At 35.5% G+C, this 16,444-nt stretch overlaps 1 protein-coding gene across 1 annotated transcript in view; it reads right to left on the bottom strand.

Annotated features, from left to right (window-relative positions):
• The window catches only part of SLC35A3 (solute carrier family 35 member A3), a 52,485-nt gene that overhangs the window by 4,175 nt on the left and 31,866 nt on the right, over positions 1-16,444 (bottom strand). Inside the window, exons 3-7 of the mRNA XM_082686528.1 lie at positions 14,944-15,098; positions 14,744-14,866; positions 11,975-12,146; positions 6,797-6,915; positions 5,155-5,288 (exon numbers count right to left, since the gene is read on the bottom strand). Of these exons, the coding sequence (XP_082542654.1) occupies positions 5,155-5,288; positions 6,797-6,915; positions 11,975-12,146; positions 14,744-14,866; positions 14,944-15,098 (703 nt within the window). The remainder of the gene's footprint in view (positions 1-5,154; positions 5,289-6,796; positions 6,916-11,974; positions 12,147-14,743; positions 14,867-14,943; positions 15,099-16,444) is intronic.

The raw sequence follows: 16,444 nt of genomic DNA, 5'->3' as shown, positions 1-16,444 counted from the left end.
ACATTGAATAATAAAAGATCTCAACTTTTAAATATTAGAAAATATAAACAGAAAATGGCATTCTTTTGAGACGAAAGTGAAGTTCAGCTTTTTGTTTGTTTTTTTAGTAAAGTTCAGTTTAAAATCCAAGGTAGTAATAATAAACAAAATTCAGGACCACATCACAGGATGCTTTACAAAAGGAAATTCGATTAAATGCAGGTAGACTTGGTTTATTCTTTATTTTATCGATCCAGAGATATAATATACCTTATTATAAACTATAAATGAACTTAAACTGGTACTGGAACTTAAAGTGGAGATAAAGTGAATACCAATTTAACTTTTAAGATGTAAATTCTTCAAAGTACTATTACAGGGACATGAGTAAGTCTTTGTTTTAAAGTTTCTATTAATAGTTCAAAGTCACTCTCTTGAGTTTCACAATAATAAACATTTGTTCTATAAAGGAAAAAGATCACAACACTTACTATGACATAAAGGGCCCTTCCTAATGTGGTCCCCCAACCTCATCTCCCATATTCAACCCACCCAATCTATAGTTCAGCCATTCCATTCGGTGAAACAGTGTGCCTTTCAGGACAGTGTCCTTTTAGATGCTACTCCCTCCCTCTGCTTGCAATGTCCTTTCTCCCAAGAAAATGATTATTCATAACTCATGTCTAATGTCTCCAAGACTCATTCCCCTAGGTGGAGGTACTCTATGGTAACATTTATTACACGTTATTAAATGACACATTATTGACATGTCTGCACGCCTGCTTAACCATGTGCTCCTCATTCATTATTATATCCCAAGTGCCTAGGATATAGAGGGAGCTCAATAACTATCTGCTGTGATAAATTATCTGCTGTAGGTTTGATGTAACTTTTCAAAAGCCTCTGATGCAGGTACACAGGTAAGATTATGACAACATAAACCTTTCTACAATACCTCTTGAAGAAAATTAGTTCCATAGGAGTATTTCATAATTAGGCTTTGGACAAGCTTCTGACTGAAAACTTCCTCTGACAGGCATTCTGACCTTTGCCTAGCTTTCTGGACCTCTGGAATTACACAGAATCACATGCTCAACTGAAAAGCTGTCTGATCCAATTCTCTACCCTCTGCAGGAATCTATTTTATGAAATTTCTAACAGGATCTACTAGAATACCTAATGTCATGAAACCCCTGCTTGTCAAGATAGCTATTTTTACATGGTTCTGAGGAAAAAAAATTTTGTTGAGGAAAAACTATCAGAATACAATGATTATTTCAAGGATTTGGGCACCTGATTTCCAACAGAATTGCATATATATACTTCATTGCTGCACTGATCATAAAATTCTCATTTATTCACATGTCTATCTCTCTAATCACTGTTATCTCTTTGAAGAGAGGAAATCATATCTCATTCATAAATTCCTGTTTATCTAGGATCCGGTACAGTGAAAGGAAGGCACATAGTGGACACTTAATAAGTTTCTGATAGAAGAATAAACAAGCCTAAATGCAAGGATGTTTAATACCAATAAGCAAAATAATCAACACAAGAAAAATAAGTTAGGAAAAGGAACACTGGTGATATATTAGTAGAGGTGTTTAGTAGTCAGCTGAAAATAGGAATCTAGAGTTGAAGTTAAGTTGGGACTTATCTTCACAGAGAGGACAGACAAGACATGGCAGTGAATAAGATGAATGAGAGAGTGAGTAAGGATTGATAGGTTACTAAAGGAGCAGTCAGAAAGGCAAGTACAGGGGAACCACCTCTGAGAAAACAACAAACAAAACCTAAGCAGTTTTAGGAAGTGAAATGGGGATAACAAAGGAAAATACATTAATACATTTGGAATAGAGGCCATTGGATTTATTACTTAAGAGATGTTCTTCACAAAAATAAGAATACATAAAGATAGTCTACTTATAGGAAAAATAATCCATCTTCTTCATCTGACTCGGTGTCAAAACATTCATTCATTCAATAATAACAAACTCATTATCTTTTCCCTTTTTATCTTCATCCCAACATATCCTACATAGTCCCTCAGAAACATGGATTTACATGCAGATATAAATTTTATTGACAAACTACTATTCGTTTGCCCTTCTACTGATCTACCTGTTCATTTACTTGTTTATTGTTTATTCCCTACATGATTCAAAGATTTAAAGTTAGCATCCTGAGTCAGCTTTATATGAGGTGTTATTTTTTTAAAGGTATTCCTTTTTAAATGTACCCTAAAAATCTAGATTCTGAAACATCTAAAATAATTTAAAGTTCCCAACTTACTCAAATAATACATTAGTGCATAATTTCCTCATTGAATGAATAGAGGCTAAAGCATCATTAAAACATATATCCTAGTTGTTAGGCTAGTCTTACTAGCTAGGTAGTTCATTCCCATACCAAACTAGAAATAGAAATACTTTTAAATCCATGCCTCAGAGAAATTAAACATTCCAACATGCGTGTCCCAGACCTATTACCCAGGCTGCTAGAAGAATGAAACCACAAATGTTTAATATAGAAACATAAAGAGGATATCATATTTTTCTACTGCCACATTCCATCTATAATCCTATCTCACTCTCAGTAACACAAATAAATTTTACTAGCTGTATTAAAATTTTAAGATCTTGAATATTCATTCAAATAGAGTGCCTATTATAGGCCAAGCTTTGGCCTATAATAGGCTGGTAATAAATCTTCTGAAGAAAGAATCTGCTGAAGAAAAGAGGAAAGAATGTTAGAATGGAGGGGGGTGCTTTTATTAGGGAGGTCTCCTGATAGAGTAAATTTGAGCCAAGACCTGAGGATGTGAGGGAGTTTGTCATGTGAATACACAGGGGATGAGTATTCCAAGATGACTGAAGGGCAAGTCAAAGCCTGTAGCAAAGAGGTTGCAGTAGATAGACAGATGGGGGAGGGGAGGGAGGGTGGGAGGGAGGAAAGAAGAAAGAAAAAGAAAGGAGGGAGGGAGGGAAGGAAGGAAGGAAACAATATCAGATGAAGACAGGCCTATTTGATATGGCCCTCAGCTATATGAACAATATAGCTGAGGGCCATATCAAATAGGCCATAATAATTACAACTTTTAGGTAACAGAGTGGTGATATGATCTTATTTACATTGAAAATAGTTTGCTGAATGGAGAACATTTTAGGGGCACAGAGCAATAGACAAAGCAATGAGATATATCAAGAGACTATTTCCTTAATCCAGGTGATAAATGAGTATGCCTTGGACCAGGGTGGTAGCAATGGAAGTTGTGAGAAATGGTTGACTCTGGAGATATTAAAAAGGAAGAGGTGACAGGCTTTATTTCTAGATTGGAATGATGTGTGAGAGAAAGGTAAAGAGAAGTTGATAACCTTACTTCCTATTTCACTCAGAAGATAAAGAACTTCCATATATTTTAACTTTCTGTCTATATATCTATAGGCCTTCTCTTAGGTTACTGTGGATAAACTGTTCCTGTTTAAATCAAGGAGAATTTTAGCCTAAGCAACTGGAGAAGGAAGGTGCTGCCATTTACTAAATTGGGAAACCCTTATAGGGTTAGGAAACGAATTATGTAGTAGATATTCAAGTGAAAATGTCAAATATGCGATTAAATATACAAGCCTGGAATTCAGAGTAAAATGTGAAAGTAGAGAGAAAGAAAAGGAAAGGAAAGAAAGAAAAGGAAAGGAAAGGAGAAGAGAAGCAAAGAGAAGTGAAGCGAAGAGAAGAGAAAGAAGGAAAGAGAAAAGAAGGGAAGGTTATCATCCTTGAGAGCAGAGATCACCCAAGGGAGTGAGTACAAATGAGAGGTTCAAGGACAGATCCTTCAGAGACTCCAAAGTTTAGAAGTTAAGAAGATGAGGAGGGGAGTGAAGTTGACGAAAACCAAGACTAGTAACCTGGAATCCACTAAAATATAATCTCATTACTCTGGGTTATAAGTTAATAATTATTAAAAAATAACAAGACTTTCGGTACCAGCTATAGTGTGTATTAATCACACTTCATTCTTCCTGACTGTTTCCTCCCTTGGCATCGATGACACTACACATCCTGGGTCTCCTGCCTCACCCCTCATTCCTTTTGTAATTCTCTTCCCAACCACTCTTCTGCCACCACCTAAAAGAGTTTTCTCCTGCACATTCTCTACATAAACTATTCAAGAATGTCATCTACTCTCCTGGCTTTATCTATATCAATTCCACACATAAAAATGCCATTATATGATTTATTGAACTTTTTATATGACATTTTACTTTGGGGGAAAAGTTTGAAAATATTTTCCAGTCTACTGGGAAAATTCTGGCTAGTTAAATTTGTACAAAAAAACTTATTAGTAGAATATTTTCTTTTATGTAGTTAGTTTGAAACCTTTTTTTTAAAAGACAGTTAAGGGGCACCTGGGTGGCTCAGTTGTTAAGCATCTGCCTTTGGCTCAGGTCTTGATCCCAGGGTCCTGGGATTGAGCCCTGCATTGGGCTTCCTTCTCCCTCTCTCACTCCCTGTGCTTGTGTTCCCTCTCTTGCTGTGTCTCTCTCTGTCAAATAAATAAAATCTTAAAAAAAAATAAAATAAAAGACAATTAAATGCTGGGGAACAGAGAGTTGCTGGAGGGGAGGCAGTAGAGATATGGGGTAACTGGGTGATGGACATTAAGGAGGACATGTGATGTAATCACCACTGGGTATTATATAAGACTGATGAATCACAGGTCTATACCTCTGAAATCAATATACTGCATGTTAATTAACTGAATTTAAATTAAAAAATGTTTTTTTAAAAAAAGATAAAACAGAGAGAGGGGTGAACCATAGAGACTCTTAATCCTGGAGAACAAACTGAGGTTGTTGGTGGGAGGTGGGTAGCGGATAGGGTAACTGGGTCTCGGGCATTAAGAAGGGTACATGATGTAATGAGCAGCAGATATTATATGCAACTGAAGAATCACTAAATTCTTCCCCTGAAACTAATAATACACTATGTTAACTAAATAGAATTTAAATAATTTTTTAAAACTAAAAAAAAAAGACAGCTAAATGATTTTTTACTATATCTCCTTGATTCTTCAAAAGTTATAATAAAATAAAATTTTTCATACCAGATCTTATTAAGAATTCTTACTTTTCCATATATTTTAGAGACTTAAAGAAATAGAAAAGAATACATTACCTGGTTGGCACAAAATCTTGTAGCCAAAAATAGGATATCAGTGTTGATAGTATTATGGATAAAGAGGTTGCAAATCCTTTTAAAATATTATCTGCGTATTTAATAACAGCAGCTATTACAAGGCCTCCAAGTGCCTGCAAAAATTTTAAAACATTATTTTAAACATATATAAAACTGCCTTTCAAGACAATCTCATTATTCAATGAAGCTTTAAGCTTTTGTCCTATAAATTTAATCCCACTATAATAAATGATTTTTATTAAATATATCCTATAACCAACAGACTTCCAGGTCTCGTTCAACAGCCCTTTTATTTCAAAAGTGATCTGATGAAGTAACTACCAGAGTAATCTGCAGTTTGTTGTAATATAGTTTGTACTGTGAATAAAACATCTATCCTCAACCAATTTAGTAATTAAACATCACTTGTTCAGACAAATGTGGAAAGACTGGTCACTCAGATCCATGAAATGTTTTTATTTTTGAAGTAAAAATAAAGTGTAACTTGAATTTTTTTTTACTTGGCTTTCTTCCCCCAGCTTCTCACCATTCAACCTACTTTTTATTGCTGTCAGATTATTCTTCTGAACTTTCTACCAAATCTCTCTCAAAGTCCACACTGTGCCTACTTAAATAATGAGGTTTTACCACACTATTCAGTTTTGTGTTCTGCCAAACTCTACTTACACATCCTAAATCTGGATTACCCATGTTAACAACTTTTACTGTACCTCCACACATGACAGAAGCTTATTAGTGAAAGTCACAAACTATGCCAATTGAGCTCACTACAAATTGATGTCATATTACCTCCTGGCAATGTACGTGTTCATCTATTTAGTCCATGATGAATCCCTCATATCGACTGTACCAAACCTCCTTTATCTTGCTCAAGTCTTACCGGAAGAGGGCTTTCTTCTGCTAGAATAAAAGCTATCATACAAACTCTCTTGATTTACCCTATCTCTACTTCAAATTTCCTCTGAATTTTACTTTCCCTTGTCTCCTTTTATCTTAAAAATAGAAGTATCCTTCCTGCTTTCAAAACACAACTATCCTTTGCTATCCACACCCACCTTCTGTAAGAGGCCTTGCTTCTTACAGCTTCAAATACCTCCAAAGAAAGGGTTTGTGAGGGCAGTGACTTGCATCTTCACTTTTATATACTCCAGAGTAATCAAGTATATTTTTGATGATGAAATTACTCAACCCTTGACCAATTTCAAATTATAAATGGAGATAATTTGACAGAAATATTTTAATATGTAACTACAATGTAAGGCAGATTTAAATATCTAGATCTGCTTTTGAGCCTTAATGCATTGATCACAGACTTCCTATATAAGAATTGTAAAAAAAAATCAAAAGTTATATTTGCTTTCAGCTTGACCTCTTTTATTCTTAAACTTGATTTTAATTATGTCAAATTTAAATACCATAAAGTTATTTATGACCTTTTCAAAGTAAGTTTTCATTATGGCATCAAGACCAGTTCTATTTTAACTTCCCTGAATAAGCTTGATATAATGAGAACACCCAACAGGAGGGATCTCTTTCCCTCACATTGTATATCAGGAGCTACTCTGATTATCTACATTAAAAAAAAGTTTATTAGCACTAAATATGACTTTAAATGCTTTACCTGAAGAATAACAACTATCCAAGTCAGTCGGTTATATCCCTGAAAAAATCCATTCTTTGACACCAATTCTCCATCATAAATGTATACACCCATTAATCCAAATATACTCCCAAAGAAACCTTAAAAAAAAAAAAAAAAGTCAGGTTTATGTCATATGTCATTTAGTTTGGAGAAACTAAACTAAACTTTATTTGGAGAAAAGTCAGGTTTATGTGATATGCCATTTAGTTTGGAAAAATATTTTTCCACTGACATTCCATATAATTTTATATTTATATAATTTTATATTTAGCTTTTCCTTTTTGACAAAATTTGACTACTTAAAAAATCTTTTACTTGGGTGGGCACCTGGGTGCTGAGTTGGTTAAGCCTCTGCCTTCAGCTTGAGTCATAATCCTGGGGTCCTGGTCCTGGGATAAGCCCTGAATTGGGCTTCCTGCTCAGCATGGAGTCTGCTTCTCCTTCTTCCTCTGCCCCTACCTGCCCCGGCTTTCTCTCTCTCAAATAAGTACATAATTTTTTAAAAAAAGAAATAAAATTTAAACAAATAAAAATCTTTTACTTGGATATTTATATAAACCCAACAGAATTATACTTAATACTGTATTATGATTGTAAGAAAAAGACAGGAGGATATAGAAAAGAGCAGAGATTACCAACTTTGGAACACTAAAAAATATAATGGCATTAAGGGCGCCAAGGTGGCTTAATCAGTTAAGCTGCCAACTCTTGGTTTGGGCTCAGGTCACGACCTTGTGGTGGTGAGATCGAGCCCCTCAAGGCTCCGTGCTCACTGTGGAGTTTGCTTCAGATTCTCTCCCTCTCCCTTTCCCTTTTCTCCTCCTGCTCTCATGTTCTCTCTCAAATAAATACATAAATAAAATCTTTAAAAATATATATAATGCTTACATTACATGACTACATGGCTGTCTCATTCAAATATCTGAAAAATGGTCACTTTTGGCATATTCATTGTCTCATATCTTCCTATTGCTAGCTCTAGATGTTCATATATACATATTTATATATGCAGATATAAAAGCTCAGATATGTGGCAAAGCATTTTTCCTTATTAAGAAGTTTTGAATGTACATTAAGTAGTATCCAAAAATTCAAAGCTAAGAAATAGGCAACATCAGAAGCTGTCATTACTAAAGCCTCACTGTTAAGGATAGCCAGTTCAGTGAGAGGAGAAACTATGTCTTATTCACTCCTATGTTCCTTAGCTGCACCACAGAATTCAGCACATGGCTACTGGATCTAAAAGATTTCCAGGAGCAATCCTAAGCTATAATGAAAGAAAGAAATGCCTACAAGGGCCACCTGTTAGGAGTAGTCTCTGGTAATATTTGTAGTAAAGAGTGCAGGGTGAAGCAATTTCTTTATAAAGCCATAATTACTTGAAGATTCCATGATGAAAAGGAACTAAAAGGGATATGAAATGTTCTGCTAATTTTATTTATGCCAACTCAATCAATTTTAATTAAGTTTTTTATTTTGGCCCCGCATCGGGCTCTGTGCTCTGTGTAGAATCTGCTTGCGATTCTCTCTACCTCACCCTCTGCTCCCCCACCCCACATGCACTCTAAATAAATAAATAAATCGTTCTTTAAATGAATGAATGAATGAATGAATGAAAGTAACAGCTGATAATGACAAAACAAGGTATATAGTACTGAAGGCTACATACATGTCAGTATATACAGATCTACTGCATTCTATCAGTTATATAATATGTCATGAATGAATAATAGCAATATGAAATATATACATAACATCATGTGCCACAAGTTGTTCTAAGTGCTTTATGTGTGTTAACTCACAACAACCCTATTAGGTAGATACTTTTATGCCTATTTTATAGATGAAGAAACTGATACACAGAGAAGTTAAATAAACATGTCTGAGCTCACACTGCTGGTAAGTGATGGACTCTGAATGTGAATCCAGGCAGTGTGGCTCTGGACTCCATGATCTTAACCACTGCACTATTTAATCATATTGATAATTTATTTCAACAATCTTCTACATGTTTTCTATTTTTTACAATTATAACCAATGCTAAAATAAATAACCTTAAACATCCATCTTTGTGCTCTTGTGTAAATTATCTGTAAGATAAATTCTTATCTAGAAGTGGAATTTTTTTTTTTTTAAAGATTTTATTTATTTGACAGACAGAGATCACAAGTAGGCAGAGAGGCAGGCAGAGAGAGAGGAGGAAGCAGGCTTCCGGCTGAGCAGAGAGCCCGATGTGGGGCTCGATCCCAGGACCCTGAGATCATGACCTGAGCCGAAGGCAGAGGCTTAACCCACTGAGCCACTCAGGCACCCCTAGAAGTGGAATTTTTGCATCAAAGCATTTATTTACAATTTTGTTAAACATTCCCAATTTCAGATCCAATAAGGTTATATCAATCTATACTCCTCGCAATCACAGGTAAGAAGAGTTCCTGCTTCTCCACTCTGGCTAACATAGGATCTTAGCAACTCGCTAATCTTTAACAGTTTGATACTTGAAAAATTCTATTAAAACGTTTTAATTTGGGGGCACCTGGGTGGCTCAGTTGGTTAAGCATCTGACTTTGGCTCAGATCCTGGAATAGAATGACCTCTACGCTCAGTGGGAAATCTAAATCTCCCCCTCCCTCTTCCTTTGCCCGTCCTCTGCTAGTGCATGCATGTGGGTGTGCACATTCTTGCTCTCTTGCTCTCTCAAATATTTTTTAAAAATATGTTTTAATTTCTGTTTTTGTAATCTCAAGTTATCTACAACTTATTTATGTACCCTTTTTGAAACTTTGAGGTAGCTTACCGTTCACTAGATTGTGTTACGAGGTCAAATTAAAGAGTAAGAAAAAAAAAAAAATAAGAAACCCATAACCACAGAATCATGAATTCTGGCTTTTTGTTTTTATTTTATAATTCAAGAAGACTTAGGGCAATTACACAATCTCTTAATAGTTCTTTCTTTCTTGATATTTGCATATTATATATATTTATATTATATTTATAGTGCTTACTATGCAAGGTACTTTATTCTAAACACTTTACAAGTACTAACTTATTTAATCCTCATAGCAACATATGGAGTTAGTACTATAATTAAGGACATTTTATCAATGAGGAAAGTGAAGCAGAGGAATATAAGCAACATCCCCAAGGCCACACAGGTGGTTAAGTGATGAAATTGGGATTTGAGTTGGTCTGACTACAAAATCAAGTGTTTTTATCCACTATACTACAGATACACTGTTTCTGAAATGGTGAATTAAATTGGTTGGTTCTTTTCAAGCCTCTGTACTTACTTCCTAGACAAATGAACAAAAAGAAGCTAATCTTTAAGTATTTTCTTCGAATATTCTTTTTAAAAAACCCAACTTGATACATTTCTATAGATTTTGCACAGAAACGGTAATAAATCCTGTGATAAAAAATGAAGGTTTGGTTTGCCTGTTATCACATTATTTTAAAATAGCTGGAAGAAAATGGACTAATCAAGTTTGGAAGGTTTGTTTGGGATGGTTTGACTTAAAATATAGGCCATTAGGAGTATAGATATTCACTGTGGAGGGCCTGACTGCTACCAAGGCAGACATGGCATACCTATTGAGTTGATGTAGACAGAAGAAAAAACGTTTTCAAAGATGAGCTCCAGGGGCGCCTGGGTGGCTCAGTGGTTAAGCCGCTGCCTTCGGCTCAGGTCATGATCTCAGGGTCCTGGGATCGAGTCCCGCATCGGGCTCTCTGCTCGGCAGGGAGCCTACTTCCTCCTCTCTCTCTCTGCCTGCCTCTCTACCTACTTGTGATTTCTCTCTGTCAAATAAATAAATAAAATCTTTTAAAAAAAAAAAAAAAAAAAAAAAGATGAGCTCCAAAATCACAAGGACAGAGGCCTAAGATAGAATGGATGATTTGCAACTGAGCTATCTCTCACATGTACCGTTTTCCAGAATGACTATATGCCAGGAATACTAAATGCTGGAATCTTTGTATGAGGAACTAAAAGTTATAATACTGTATATAAGTAGTTTAAATATTTGTTCAGGGGTGCCTGGGTGGCTTAGTTAATTAGGTTTCTGCCTTCAGCTCAGGTCATGATTCCAGGGTCCTGGGATTAAGCCCCTGGGAGTCTGCTTCTCCCCCTGCCCTCTCCCACCACTCATATTCTCTCTTGCTTGCTCTGCTTTCTCTTGCTCTCTCAAATAAATAAATAAATAATATTTGTTCAAAGGCAATCCTTCAATATGTGAGGTATGTTTTGTTTTAAACTATGTACTTTCAGTTAGAAAAAAATGACATAGTATTTAAAAGCTAAAACAACATTTTGAAGTAAAAAGAGATATTAAGATATTTTAATTAACATATAATCTATCATTTGCTCCAGGGGTACAGGTCTGTGAATCATCAGGCTTACACATTTCACAGCCCTCACCATAGCACATACCCTCCCCGTGGAGATTAAGATTTGAAAATTTCATGATTTCAAACTTTCTCCATTCAAGTATCTTTTTTTCCTTTTTCCAGCTTTACTGAGGTAAAACTGACAAGTAAAACTGTAAGATATTTAAAGAGTACATCATTGTTAGGTAACATGGTAATAACAGTTAATAACACATATTGTATCACTGAAATTTACCAGTATTTTAATCTCCTTTTCTAGGAGATTAAAATATGTCATTTGTAACATCCTCTGAGAATTGTAGCAATCAAAAGTACAGTTCCTAAATTTCCAAATAGTGAGAAATAAAACAGGCTACATATACCCTTATGTCACAGACCTAAAATTCCATTTCTTGAATAAAAGACATTCATTTAAAATACAATGTTTTAGGGACGCCTGGGTGGCTCAGTGGGGGTTAAAGCCTCTGCCTTTGGCTCAGGTCATGATCCCAGGGTCCTGGGATCGACCCCTGCAGGGCTCTCTGCTCAGCAGGGAGCCTGCTTACCGCCCCCCCACCTCTCTGCCTACTCTGTCAAATAAATAAATAACATCTTAAAAAAAAATACAGTGTTTTAAAAGCAAAAACCTTGGCAGATATTTGTATTAATGGCAGAATTATGGGAAGCTTATTTGTTTAAAGATATATAGTAATCTTTAAATATAACAATAAAATCATTAAAAAAAATAGTATTAGAAAAAAAATAGTATTAGAAAGCATTTAAAACTTATCTTACCAAGCTGAATATTTCTTATCCACACTGATTGTTTGGTTTCTTTTAAGATTTTCTCAAAGTAAACCCCAGCAAAGCCACTTGAAAAACATGCTGTGAGAACTGCCATGAGACCTACAAACTGAGAACCAGCTGAAAGTTCCTTAGGATCAAGCTCTTGAGAATCTGAGGGCCACTGAACAAAAAGAAAAACAAAACTGGAGTTTAGTCCTTATGATATTTTACGAAGTACATAATTAGAGCCCACTTTCAGACCTTAAAATAAAAATGGAACCAATATCATTCTTGGGGATTTGCAGGACAGCTTTTGAAAGAAAACCTTAGAATCATTTTATTTTTTTTTTCATTGTAATATTACCGTTACAACTTACAATTTGAAAAAATTCCCTAAAAAAGAGAAAGAGAATGAATAAATGCACAGATGCACAAAATACCTTCCATAAGTTGTAGATATTCAAAGTGTGAACTGTTGGAGCAGCAAAAATGAGTGTGGAATTGTTGGTAATTATGGAAGGTCCATGTGGTATCACGTTAACAATTGTGGGCTTTATTCTATAGATCAGTGTTCCTGAAACTATCATCTTCATGGTTTTTGTCAAATCTGTGTTCCACCTGAACTATTTAATTACTTGATATTTTAATTAAAACACCTCACTTTTTAAAATGTAATACCTATTTTAGCTTATTAGCATTATCTATGAAAATATGGGTTTGAAATGATCTTTAAATTTTTGTAAAACCCATTTAAAAAATAACTATTAGAAATATTTATTCAGGGCACCTAGGTGGCTCAGTTGGTTAAACAACTGCCTTCGGCTCAGGTCATGATTCTGGAGTCCTAGGGTGGAGGCCTGCATCAGACTCCCCGCTCATCAGGGAGTCTACTTCTCCCTCTGTCCCTCCCCACTCTTATGCTCTCTCTCAAGTAAATAAAGTCTTTTAAAAAAAAAAAAAATTATTCAAGGGGTACCTAGCTGGCTCAATTGGTAGAGCATGCAACTCTCAATCTCAAGGTTTTATAAGATCGAGTCCCACACTGGGTAAAGAGATGACTTAAAATCTTAAAAAAATGCTTGCATTGTTTAAAAATATTTGTTCTAGATAGACATACCACACTCTGGGGGAAATGATAAACATACCACACTCTGGATGGCAGGAAACTGACATGATTGGATTTGTTTTTAGATAAACCATAGTGGGGACACCTGGGTGGCTCAGTCAGTTAAGTGTCTGCCTTCATCTCAGGTCATGATCCTAGGGTACTGGGATCGAATACTGTGTTGAGTTCCCTGCTTAGCCAGGTACCTGCTCCTCCCTCTGCCCCTCCCCCCTGCTCACTAGCACTCTAGATATCAAATAAATAAATAAATAAATAAAATCTTAAAAAAAAAAAAAAAAGGCAGACTCAGCAAGGTCGTAGTGACTGAAGATTAGATGTACAGGTATCAGGAAAAATCTAGGCCAACTCCCAGGCAGAGTAAATACTGACAGAAAAAACAGAAACAAGAACAGGTTTGGTAAAGTTTAGTTTGGGATATGCTCAGTTTATAAGGCCTATTGAATAACCAAGCTAAGATGTCCAACAGGTTTTTATTTAGATATACAAATCTGAAATTACAGGTGATGACATAAACCAAGGAACCATGAACATTTAAGTGTTAATAAAAACCTACAGAATGGGGGCGCCTGGGTGGCTCAGTTGGTTAAGCAACTGCCTTCGGCTCGGGTCACGGGATCGAGTCCCGCATCAGGCTCCCAACTCCATGGGGAGTCTGCTTCTCTCTCTGACCTTCTCGCCTCTCATGCTCTCTCTCACTGTCTCTCTCTCAAATAAATAAATAAAATCTTAAAAAAAAAAAAAAAAACCTACAGAATGGATGAAGTCTCCAAAAATAAAGATATAATTTACGGGAAAGAACAAGCCTACCAACATCCCCAATATCAAGCATCAAGGAAGAGGACCCCAGGAAGTAACCCAACAAGGAATCATTAGAAAGAAGAGAAAAACCAGTAAAGAATGGTATCAGGGAAGCTGACAGACAATAAGAAGGGAGTGATTAATAATCTCAAGTGCTCAGGCATCCAGTAAAAATCAGATTTGCTTTACATGCAGTCTCTTATTTCTCTAACTAGATTGTTTATCAGATAATTTGATTTTTATTTTAAATCTTCCTTCCTTCCTTTCCTCTTTTCTGTTCCTTTCCTTTTTCTTTTTCTTTCATTTCCTTGTTTACATTACAATGCAGTTAACATACAGTACTATATTAGTTTCAGGTATAAAATATAGTAATTTAATAATCCTGTATATTATTCAGGGTTCAGAATAAGTGTACTCTTAATCCCCTTCACCTACTCCCTGCATCTCCCCACCTGCCTCCTCTCTGGTAACCATCAGTTTGTTCTGTATAATTAAAAGTCTTTTTTGGTTTATCTCTTTTTTAATTTGTTCGTTTTGTTTCTTAAATGCTATATATGAATGAAATCAGATGATTGAGATATATATATATCAATATTACTCAAGCATAAAAAAGAAATCTTGCCATTTGTAACAACATAGATGGCTGTGGAGAGTATAAGGCTAAGTGAAATCAGTTAGATTTTTATTTATTAGTTGCAACCCTAATAGAGTATTGCTCAAAAGAAGCCTTCAAAAACTATGTCAGTTGTGAGAATACGCATTTATTTGCTTCAACAATTAACAACCATATTTTCTATGCACAATAAGTAAAGTTTGAAACTGATAAAAATGAAAGGTATACTTATCTTAGTTACCTGTACAAAAGCAACTCCTGTCATCAAAATTACTAGGGAGAGCCACTGGTACACACCTAATTTTTTACTAAGCATAGACACAGAAAATAATGCTGTTGTAAGAATTTTCAACTGATATGTGACCTGAAAAAGAAAACAGCTAATATTATTGTTTGTTTGTTTCTTTCTTAAAAGAAGTACTAGAAATATATTTTAAGTACCTGATAAGTAGCTGCATCCAGATTTGACAGTGCCACATAGAGTAAATTATTCTGAAGAGTATATATCCCTGATGGAATAGCAAGTTTAAGCGTTTCCATTGGTTTATTAAGTATTTCATCATGTAGTATTCGATTCAGTGCTCTTAGACTACATTCTAGTAAAAACATGAAATGGGTAAAATCATTAAGTAACTCTGAATAAGTTAAATACCCTTTCTCAAGGCGTGTTTTTCTCACGTATAAAAAAACAGAAACAGGGGCGCCTGGGTAGCTCAGTGGGTTAAAGCTTCTGCCTTCGGCTCAGGTCATGATCCCAGGGTCCTGGGATCGAGCCCCACTTTGGGCTCTCTACTCAGTGGGAAGCCTGCTTCCCTTCCTCTTTCTCTCTGCCTGCCTCTCTGCCTACTTGTGATCTCTGTCAAATAAATAAAATCTTTAAAACAAAACAAAACAGAAATGTTAAGATACCTTTAGGTCTAAAGTATACCTTTAATAATACTAATTTTTTGAAGTTAAATATTATAATGTAGCACATTAAGAACAGCACTATCCTTATATTCTTTTATTAGGGAACACCAAGCAAATTGATTATCTATGTACACACACACACACACATACATATGCATACATATTTATGATAACCCAAAGCTCAAAGTATTAATTTTTCAGCTGAGTATTCTTATTCTATAGTAGCAACATTATAAAAGCTTGTATTTTGTGCATTCTATTTTATCATGAGCTCAGACCTCAAAAGGATCTGTCTCATCCCCTCAGGTCCAGGTGCAGGTCCAAAGCTGCTACAGTAGCTCAGTGATGACATAAGGGACCAAAGCACGCTCTCCATATATATTGACTTTTTAACCTCCATGCTTCTCATCTATTATCTACATGATTATTGCAAGAAAGTCACTAAATGATTGCTGCACTTCTGTCTGGTTCTTGTTTTTAGGCAACAGGAAAGAACAGGAGGACATAGTGACCTTCAGGCATTGTTCTCATAGACCAGAATTTTGTTGCTCACCTACTACCCCTTGTAGCAAGGGAGCTAGGACCTGGGCAATGTAGTCTTTTCTTTCATATTTTTCACATTAGAAACAACAAAGGGATAAAGGGGTTGGAAAGGGACCTGAGCTAGCCAACCTACAGTATTAGCTGACTGAGCCACCCAGGCGTCCCCTTACCTACAGTATTAATCATAAAAAGTATCCAGAGAACATTAAAGTGACACATAAACCCTGCCTGGCTCAGTCAGTGGAACATGTGACTCTCCATCCCATGGTCCTGAGTTCAAGCCCCACACTGGGCATGGAGTCTACTTAAAGTAAAAAAAATAAAATAAAAGATACGTAAACCCCCAAAGACAGGGGAAATCTAAGGAATCCTACTACTTTGCCAACAATGACACTTCATAGATGACTTTCCCTCCCAACATAAAACCTGAAAAGTTGAATTATGAAAACTTTTTAAAAATGAAAATACTGTTTAAAGGTTAATATCTGTT

Source organism: Mustela nivalis (genome assembly GCF_964662115.1).
Source record: "Mustela nivalis genome assembly, chromosome: 10".
NCBI classification, from domain to species: Eukaryota; Metazoa; Chordata; class Mammalia; order Carnivora; family Mustelidae; genus Mustela; species Mustela nivalis.
Note: the sequence above shows the minus strand (reverse complement) of the source record. Positions and strands in the feature narration are given on the sequence as shown.